The sequence below is a fragment of the Lontra canadensis genome, unplaced genomic scaffold (genome assembly GCF_010015895.1).
Source record: "Lontra canadensis isolate GAN:19392208 unplaced genomic scaffold, GSC_riverotter_1.0 scaffold1510, whole genome shotgun sequence".
Classification (NCBI taxonomy): Eukaryota; Metazoa; Chordata; class Mammalia; order Carnivora; family Mustelidae; genus Lontra; species Lontra canadensis.
The window spans coordinates 1-10,827 of record NW_022632494.1 but is presented as its reverse complement, the minus strand read 5'-3'; the positions used below and the strand labels follow the sequence as shown (position 1 = coordinate 10,827).

Genomic DNA, 10,827 nt, shown 5'->3' with positions numbered 1-10,827 from the left:
TAGTAGACCATTCAGCAGGATGATCACAGAGGGCCTAAAGAGATATATTTTACTAAGAACTGAATGAAGAGGAGGCAGATGAATGATAACCAGAGGAGTTGCCATCCTCAGGTGGGGACCACAAATTCAAAGCTTCAAAAGGGAAAGGGCTGGGATCTGATTTGTTAATTTGCTGTTGAATCCACAGGAGCTGGAAATTATGGAGTACATGTTAAGTGCAAGGTTAATAAATGATGATATCTTTTTTACATTTGGAAATAATAAATAAGGGAGAGTTTTGTTATTTGCAGAGGGTCACGTATACATTTCAGGAAGCTGGAAGTCATCGATGAATCATGTACTTCCCTGAGTTTTGTTATACTTTGTATTTCCATAATATACTGTTCATTAATTTGATGTATCAATGTGTTCTCAAACCTACAAGCAGTTTTGTCTTATTGATTTCTATTAAATATCACAATTAATTGCTAGTTTCATAATAACCAATGTTAAAATTTTTTACTTGAACTCTGAATGAACACAAAAGTGCTGAAGGCTTGACATAAGAAGATGGAAACATACGGAACTAAAAAGTCATGTAGGGGGAAAAAACCAAACATGGGAACAATCTGTTACATAGGCTAAGAGCAATATTTATTTATCTATTTATTTTTAAGATTTTATTTATATCTCAGTTAATGTACAGAATAACATTAGTTTAAGGTGTAAACATCTAGTGACTCAACACTTTCCTACAACACCTGGTGTTCTTCCCCACTTCTTTTTTTTTTTAATTTTTATTTATTTTTAAAAATTTTTAAAAATATCTTTTCAGTGTTCCACACCACACCAAGTTCTCTATGCAATATGTGCCCTCCATAATACCCACCACCAGGCTCACCCAACCTCCCACTCCCCGCCCCTCCAAAACCCTCAGTTTGTTTCTCAGAGTCCACAGTTTCTCATGATTCGTCTCCCCCTCCAATTCCCCCCAACTCCCTTCTCTTCTCCATCTCCCCATGTCCTCCATGTTATTCCTTATGCTCCACAAATAAGCAAAACCATATGATAATTTACTCTCTCTGCTTGACTTACTTCACTCAGCATAATCTCTTACAGTCCTGTCCATGTTGATACAAAAGTTGGGTATTCATTCTTTCTGATGGAGGCATAATACTCCACAGTGTATATCGACCACATCTTCCTCACCCATTCGTCCGTTGAAGGGCATCTTGGTTCTTTCCACAGTTTGGTGACTGTGGCCATTGCTGCTATGAACACTGGGGTATGGATGGCCCTTCATTTCACTGCATCTGTATCTTTGGGGTAAATACCCAGTAGTGCAATTGCAAGGTCCTAGGGAAGCTCTATTTTTAATTTCTTAAGGAATCTCCACACTGTTTTCCAAAGAGTCTGCACCAGCTTGCATTCCCACCAAGAGTGTAAGAGGGTTCCCCTTTCTCCACATCCTCTCCAACACACGTTGTTTACCTGTCTTGTTCATTTTGGCCCTTCTAACTGGTGTCAGGTGGTATCTCAATGTGGTTTTGATTTGAATCTCTCTGATCACTAGTGATGATGAGCATTTTTTCATGTGTCTGTTAGCCATTCGTATGTCTTCACTGGAGAAGTGTCTGTTCATGTCTTCTGCCCATTTTTTGACATGATTATCTGTTTTGTGTGTGTTGAGTTTGAGGAGTACCTTATAGATCCTGGATATCAGCCCTTTGTCTGTATTGTCATTTGCTAATATCTTCTCCCATTCTGTGGATTGCCTCTTTGTTCTGTTGACTGTTTCCTTTCCTGTACAGATTTTGATCTTGATGATGTCCCCAAAATTCATTTGCGCTTTTGCTTCCTTCAGAAGTATTTATTTAAATCACATGATGAATATTTTTACCACCTAGGTTTTTGTTAGAACAAATTTACAATATTCCTAAAGAATTATGGAATGTGTTTACTTGCAAAATAAGTAAAACGAGGTAATATTGTATTTCTGGAAAGGCTACAGGTGCTTTCCTCCTTGCAAACTTCCCACTTGGTTAGGTAGACTTATTTAAAATCCTTGAAGTGAGTCGCGGTGCAGATCCTCTTGGCAAACATAGAGAGTGCTTTTTACTGAGTGTGTCATTCTACTACTTTGGCAATTTCACATTTGTTATCATAGCAAAATCTCAAATTACTTTTTGTTCTACCTAAATCGCAGTACATAAATAAAAAATACCATAGACTGTTTTGCCTAAAACTTAGAGTTAACTTGAAGTAGTGACTTTCCGTTTAAAAGAAAATACGTTTTACCAGTACCAAAATCCAATTTTCTTTAATCATCTCTCCCCAGTGCATTGTCTTTCCATTGCTAATGTATTTCCCACTCGTAACTATTGACAAACTTTTTGCAGTTCATGACTGAAATTACTTTCAGGGACCACAACAATTTTAACTTTGTGTTTGCTTCATTTATTGCTGAAAATAAATTTCATTAAACATTTAAAAATATTCTTACATGATATCATAATCTACATGGAAAAGGTATAATCCTGAGGCCAAATGGTTTATTAACTAGATCGAAAAGTCACGTAATAGAAATGGAAGAAATTCACTGAGGTTTATTCCACTGGGTTATAAGATCATAAAAGCAGGTACATCTTGGTTACAAATTATTGTATAATTCCCTTCAGTTTGCAGAGGTCTTATCTAAATTTGGCAGGTACTGGGGCGCCTGGGTGGCTCAGTGGGTTAAAGCCTCTGCCTTCGGCTCAGGTCATGATCCCAGGGTCCTGGGATCGAGCCCCACATCGGGCTCTCTACTCCACAAGGAGCATGCGTCCCCCGGCACCTCTCTCTGCCTGCCTCTCTGCCTACTTGTGATCTCTCTCTCTCTGTCAAATAAATAAAATCTTAAAAAAAAAAATTAGCAGGTACTTTGTAACTTTTGTTCAGTGAGTGATTTAATTGGCAATCATTGGAAAGGCAAGTTAGAAAAGAGAGATAAGGGTTTGCAAGACCCGAAGATGTTGATTAAAAAATAAGCAAAATTGGGGGTTCCTGGGTGGTGATGTCTTGGTTTTGGCTGAGGTCGTGATCTCAGGGTCATGAGATGGAGCCTTGTGTCAGGCTCCACACTCGGGGTGTCTGCTTAGGACTTTTTCTTCCTCTCCCTCTCTTTCTGCCCCACCACCGCCTCTTTCTCTCTCTCCTTCTCTCAAATAAATAAATAAATAAATCTTAAAAGAAAATAAGCACAACTGAATTGGTCTGAGAAATAAGGAGCTTAGAAATTGTCACTCCATCCCAACAACTAAAAAGCTGAATAAACTGAAAAATAAGCAATTCTCCTTAGATATTTCAGAGAGTGAGTTCATGGACAAACCACTGCCTCTAAAACTGGACAGACAGACAGGCAGATACAGAGAATTACAACTTTCCAGAGCAGAAACTTCCACAGAAACCAGTCCTGGGGTTGGGAAACCTGAGCTGTGATTAGTGAATTGCTTGGAGGTTTAGTGTGGATATGACTCTGATAAGAACTCTAAGTGGGGAAAAGCCCCGCAAAACAAAAACAAACTCCAAGGGGACCCAGCCTTAGGGGGCCTCTATACATTTGTGAGTTTTAGCTCCAGGGGTTCTACCAGGTCCTCATAGTTAATAGTGGAGAAAAATTTCCTCATGCCTCTAGCAGGAGAAAGGGAAACATAACCATTTATCTATACAAGAACAACTCAAGATGCTGATGGAAAGTATCGATAAGCAAAAGAACGGGAGAAAGTCTCCTTATTCATGCATAAAAAGATTCAATATGGTCAAGATGCAGGTTCTTCACAAATTGGGTCTGTAGATTCAAGACAATCCCAGTCAAAATCTCATCAAGTTAATATATGGGTATCAGCAAACTGATTCTAAATTTACTTGAAAGAAGAAGACCAACGACAGCCAACATATTAAAGGAGAGGAACAAAGTCCAAACACAGATAATACTCCTTGTATGAAAGGAAAGGCATTCAGGAACCAGTAGTTGGGAAGATGAAATAGCCTGGAGATGCCCTCTTTTCTCTTTCAAAGATAAGTTTATAGAAATAATAAATAATAGATAAATTAACAGAGATATCAGAATGAGACACGTTTGTTCCCGAGGGTGCAAAATTTAAGGAGTCACTCACTTACAGAGTCACTCACTCACAGACTTACAGAGTCTGTTTACAGAAAACAAAATCTAGATACAGATGGCCAGGTTTGTCATGACAAATTTGCAACCATCTGTCCAGCAAATCAATTTTTATTTTGTACTTATAGATTTTCAGTTAAATTTCCAAACTCTGTTACAATTTCACTTTCCTCATTTACATTGTTTATTCATCCAAACGTGTTTATTGAGTTCCTACCTAATGTGTCATGGGCTAGGCAATTGATTATATATTGGTGAAGAAAACAGAAAAGCGGACTGCCCTTTTGGAGTTAATGATAAGTGAGAGATCAAGAGACAATTAACATGCACATAACTAAGTTAATAAGGACTTATCATTGTGGTAAGGACAATAAAAGAAACAAACACGATGCAGGAATGTCTCTTATTACTGGTTCATGTTAGAGAAAATAATGATCATCTCCAAGACCTAAGATATGGTGGGGGATCAACCATATAGAAAAACTTTGGGAATGCAGTGTGGTTGAGGAAAATTCCTGCCTGAAGTCCCAAAATATTTCTTTGAATGTTAAATATTAAAGTTAAAAATGAAATAAAAAATAGGAAGATATTTTTTCAAGCATGTAGAATAAAAACAAACTACATTTGGTCATACCACAAAGATACTACTAATGAAGTTATTTCTTTCTTTCTAGTTTTGTCCCATGCCAGCTTTAGTAAAATTCATATTACTCCTTGATTACTCTTCTTCTGCTCTTGTCTTTCTTCTTTCTCTTCCTTCTCCTACTCTTCCTTTTTATTCTTACATATTTAAGATTGATCTAATTTTAATTTCTTCTCATTTAAAGCTACTCTTGAAGGGCCATCTGGGTGGCTCAGTTGTTGAGTTTCGGCTCAGGTCATGATCTTTGCATTCCTGGGATCCAGCCCAGAAATGGGCTCTGTGTTCAGCAGGGAGTCTGTTTGAAAATTCTCTGCCTCTGCCCATCCCCCCCCCCCTTTCTCTCTCTCTCTCTCTCTCTCTCTCTCACACACACACACACACACACACACTCTTTCTTTCTAAAATAAACAAATCTTTAAAAACATAAAGCTACTCTTGGATATTTTAAGTTTTTGTTGCTGTTGTGAATGAGGTCTGGTCTCTATGCTCCTTTTCATAATCTACGTAGTCTTGATGTTTCACTGTAGAGAAATTTTAAACATAGAGAAAATTCTAAGGAGTAAATAAAAATCTCTCACAATATGTTATCTGGTTAATATTTGCAGCATATTTCAGGTTTATGTTTATATTTATAAAATCAAGCATTTTTGTTGGTCATATGTAATGATTACATTTTGTAACTATCATTTACTTATGTAAAAGAAATTATTGAGTTTTTCTATATCTAGCTTGCATATACCATTATCCATTGTATCTAATTACTAACACTTTTAATCAAATGCTTTATCTTCATCTATTGAAATAATTCTTATTTTCATATTTCACCAATTGATGAATAAGAGTAGATTTATATATTTTTTTGGAACAGGAATGCCTGTGTGTTCCTGGAACAGAATTTATCTATTCATGGTATGTTACTTCTATTTATTTTGTGTCAATTTACGTACATACAATACAAAATTTACTACAACGGCTCATTCCATATGCCTTATATATCAAAATTCTTCCTCTACTTATGAGAAAATCCTCTGGTCGAAAATAATAATTCTTCCATTTTCATCACTTTCTTTCAAGGATTGTTATTTCTTTGACTTTTCCATATCTCACTCTGAAGTCCACTTACACGACATTAAAAACGTAAATTTATACTTTTAGCCATTTTAATAACAGAATTGTATAGAATTCACTATTATGAAGAGTGGTGTGCTAGAAAATGTTTATCTGTTGATTCTTCAGAACAGCAACAACAGAAAGAAGCCATAATTTTTAACATTCCTTTGCTTCCATGGTGCAAATACTCCCTCCGTGGCTTGTTTCAGGCTACCAATATGACATCACAACACAGATTTGAGACTTTCAGTAAGCTGTAGAATCCAGCTGTAGCACACTAATGGAACTGATGGTGCAGACATTAGTCATTGAGATGGCTGAAAATAAGAAAAGTCTTATAGTCTTAATATCTATAAATGAAAATGGCCTCATGCAATAAGATAGGATTGTCCATATTTATATGAATAATTCAAGAAGGTTTTGAAGGCTTGCCCACTCAACATATTGCAGTAAAAAAGTACTGGAACCAGAGCGGAAGCCCTAGACATCAGTTTAAGGCTAGTAGTTAAAAATCTGAGCAAGCAACCTAATTTTCTGGTCTTCATGGTCTCCATATTAAAGAGAGAGAGAGAGGGAAAAAGAGAGAGATTGTATGTGTGTACGTGTAAGTGTGTGTGTGTGTGTGTGTGTATGTGTATATATACGTATGTGTGTGTATTTAAGTCCAAGTGTCTGTGAATGAGACATAAACATCTTCACTCCTTCATAAACTGTACCAATTAAGCATTTCCCAACTGTTACAGAGATTATAACTGCCTTTCAAGATCATTCTCAGGTCCCTAAGACCTTTATCAAGCCTTTTCTGACTATATTAAATTTTCATCTTTATTCATTTTCTTCTTTTTAATTCCTATATTCACTTTCCCTATTATACAATGCAGCATGTGTGTATGTATCATTTGCATTAGTCACAGCTTCAATATGTTCTGATCTTTCCTTTTCAGATAGATTTAAAGCCTTTACTGTTTTGAATCATAAAGCCTGCAAATATTTATCATATTGCCACACATATAACAGTTGTCCAATTAGCAACTGTTCACTGTGTACGATAATAAAATAGAACAGTAAACTTGAAAGAGTAAGAAAGTAAAAACAAATTTCTGTTCAATGTCAGCTTAGACCTGTGGTGGTATTTTTGAACTTGAATTATTACCCTGTTTATTACTAATTACTTATTGCAACAGTGTCTGACAAATTATTATACTTATCATTTATTAAAAGCTTCCTACATTGCCAAGAACACTACTAGGAGCTTTTACTATCTTTTTCATCCTTACACTAATTCCAATAAGATAGGTCATTTCATCCCTTACTTTTGAAACAAGGAAGTTATACTTTAGAGATACTACCATGTTCAAGGTTATAAAGCTTAAATGATAGATCCAGGAATCAAATCCAGGTGTGTCTGACTCCAAAGCCCATGTCTTAAAGTACTACATCACAAGCAGAAAAAGTGTGTTCCAGATGTTCACATTGAAATTAAGAATATATTCAAATTTATAAAAAAGAGAAATGAATTGCTCTGCATCTAAATTATACTAATGATTGGCCATATAGGAAATCATAAGAGAGCTACTTAAATTTAAACTTACCCTAGAAAGAACTCGAATTCTAGCCACCAGACTCAATCAGCCATTAAGAATGCCAGGTGATGTGCCCATAAAAATGATTCATGAACCCTCTTTCTGGAAACAGCATTCCATTGGGGCAAATCAAAGCCATGAGCTACTGAGGACACTCTCTACGTGGACCAAAAACCACTGAGGTTTACTTTTATTTTTTGATTGTGATTTTAAAAGGCACTTGGCAAACGTTGCAGGAAGTTCTGTACAAGAAGGCAAACAATAGCTCCTTTCTGCCCGTGGACGCCGCCGAGTAAGCATCGTTAAAGTCTCCCCTCCCACCGCCGTCATGTCTAAGTCAGAGTCTCCTAAAGAGCCTGAACAGCTGCGGAAGCTCTTCATCGGAGGTCTGAGCTTTGAAACAACCGATGAGAGTCTGAGGAGCCATTTTGAGCAATGGGGAAAACTTCCGGACTGTGTGGTAATTAGAGATCCAAACACCAAGTGCTCCAGAGGCTTTGGGTTTGTCACATATGCCCCTGTGGAGGAGGTGGATGCAGCCATGAATGCAAGGCCACACAAGGTGGATGGAAGAGTTGTGGAACCAAAGAGGGCTGTCTCAAGAGAAGATTCTCAAAGACCTGGTGCCCACTTAACTGTGAAAAAGATTTTTGTTGGTGGCATTAAAGAAGACACTGAAGAACATCATCTAAGAGATTATTTCGAACAGTATGGGAAAATCGAAGTGATTGAGATCATGACTGACCGAGGCAGTGGCAAAAAGAGGGGTTTTGCTTTTGTAACATTTGATGACCATGATTCTGTAGACAAGATTGTCATTCAAAAATACCATACTGTGAATGGCCACAACTGTGAAGTAAGGAAAGCGCTCTCTAAGCAAGAGATGGCTGGTGCTTCATCCAGCCAAAGAGGTCGAAGTGGTTCTGGAAACTTTGGTGGTGGTCGTGGAGGTGGTTTTGGTGGGAATGACAACTTTGGTCGCGGAGGAAACTTCAGTGGTCGAGGTGGCTTTGGTGGCAGTCGAGGTGGTGGTGGATATGGTGGCAGTGGGGATGGCTGTAACGGATTTGGTAATGATGGAAGCAACTTTGGAGGTGGCGGAAGCTATAATGATTTTGGCAATTACAACAATCAATCCTCAAATTTTGGACCCATGAAAGGAGGCAATTTTGGAGGCAGAAGCTCTGGCCCTTATGGTGGTGGAGGCCAGTACTTCGCCAAACCACGAAACCAAGGTGGCTATGGTGGTTCCAGCAGCAGCAGCAGCTACGGCAGTGGCAGAAGGTTTTAATTACTGCCAGGAAACAAAGCTTAGCAGGAGAGGAGAGCCAGAGAAGTGACAGGGAAGCTACAGGTTACAACAGATTTGTGAACTCAGCCAAGCACAGTGGTGGCAGGGCCTAGCTGCTACAAAGAAGACATGTTTTAGACAATACTCATGTGTATGGGCAAAAAAAACTCGAGGACTATATTTGTGACTAATTGTATAACAGGTTATTTTAGTTTCTGTTCTGTGGAAAGTGTAAAGCATTCCAACAAAGGGTTTTAATGTAGATTTTTTTTTTGCACCCATGCTGTTGATTGCTAAATGTAATAGTCTGATCATGACGCTGAATAAATGTGTCTTTTTAAAAAAAAAAAAAAAAAAAAAGAAGGCAAACAATAATAATGGGGGGAAATTGGGTATCATACATGAATGGACTTCTGAAGGATCTCTGGTATTAATTTTCCTTTTATTCCATTTTATAAGTTTTAATTGAGGTTGGCAATAAAACAATTTTCTGGAAAATGTGTTACTTTAAATTCTAACCAAAAATACTTGGAAGAAAAATAAAATAAATATTGTAATAAGATCACACATAAACAAACACTTCAAACCCCTAGGATTATATTATGCTTACTTTTCACAAACCAAGACTTTGGATACTCATAAGATTAGCACTGAAGTTTATTGGTTCCCAATTTTTGATACTTGGAGCTAACAGAAACGATGGAGCTAGGTTCACATTTGTAAGTTGCTCAACTTGCCTAGACACATCAGTTATTCAAAGAAGTATTTGTTAAATTAATCAATAAACCTCTGTGAATATATATATATATATATATATATATACACATATATATATTTGTATGCTTATGGACACATATGCATGTACATATATTCATATTGCTAGTGTTTCACATAGCAATAGTTATAAACACATATATACAGTCAGGGGTGTGTGTGTGTGTGTGTGTGTGTTATTGAAATATAGGGCCTGAGTAAGAAATAGTCCAAATCCCTGTCTATGGTATACTCTGTGTCATAGGAGAATAACAGATTTTAGAAGCAAGCACACTTGGCTTTGAACCCTGATTCTACCGTTAACCACTCTTTAACCTTGGGCAATCTCTCTGATGTTTCTAAGTCCCCGTTGTCATCTGTTAGTACACAGTAATGCCACTTTTTCAGATTTTCCAATTTGTTGGCATGAGGATTTCAAATATGAAATATAAAATAATCCAGGTGACCCCAACATTTTAGTGCTATGTGGTCTTAAGTTTTAGATTCACTTCTGAAATATTTCAACATTTCAATAAAGCTATGTGGGGCTTCAGTTCTCAAGTAGGCACCATCTTTCAAGAAGGATATGATGCTTGTGATTCCTTCTATAATGACATTTTTAATGCAATAGATACACGATTATGAGAAGAAAAAGGCAAATACTGAATCTATGGATGAGTATAGCTGAAATAGTTGCACTTCAGAATTTTAATACAGATTATTGTCTTATAGGCTGGATATATATTGTTTGTGTGAAAATTCATAAGTCACTTGCTTGGTTTTTCAGTTACCATACAACCTATTAAGATCAGATATAATTTCCTTTTATTTTTTTAAATGTTCATGAACTAATCAAGTTGTTTTCCTGATACAGTTTAGGTTGCTTCTATTTTCCTGATAGAGTGTAATTCCAGACTTTCTAGCAAATTAAGCTGACTTGGAGAGAAACCAAATGTATATTCAACAAGAAAATAAATCTTAACAAAAATCTAATAAACTCTTAGAATTTTACGAATAAGTAGCAGAAATTTGAAACCAATGAGCACATACCATGATTCTGCATTTACAGAAAATTAGCAATAATGTGATTGAAAAACTGACTCACCACATAAGTGGACAATAACAATATTAATTTTCCAAAGATTTTGTTTATTTATTTGACACGGGGGTGGGGGTGGGGAGGGGTGGGGGAAGCAGGCTCCCTGCTGAGCAGAGATTCCCAATGCGGGGCTTGATCCCAGGTCTCCGAGACCATGACCTGAGCCGAAGGCAGAGGCTTAACCCACTGAGCTGCCCAGGTGCCCCC

General features: G+C 37.0%; 1 protein-coding gene across 1 annotated transcript; it reads left to right on the top strand.

Moving 5' to 3' along the window:
* Positions 1–7,790: 7,790 nt before the first annotated feature.
* Positions 7,791–8,768, top strand: LOC116863533 (heterogeneous nuclear ribonucleoprotein A1). Its single transcript, XM_032850971.1, has one exon. It carries the CDS (start codon positions 7,806–7,808, stop codon positions 8,766–8,768), a length of 963 nt encoding a protein of 320 aa, XP_032706862.1. The 5' UTR covers positions 7,791–7,805.
* Positions 8,769–10,827: the final 2,059 nt, after the last annotated feature.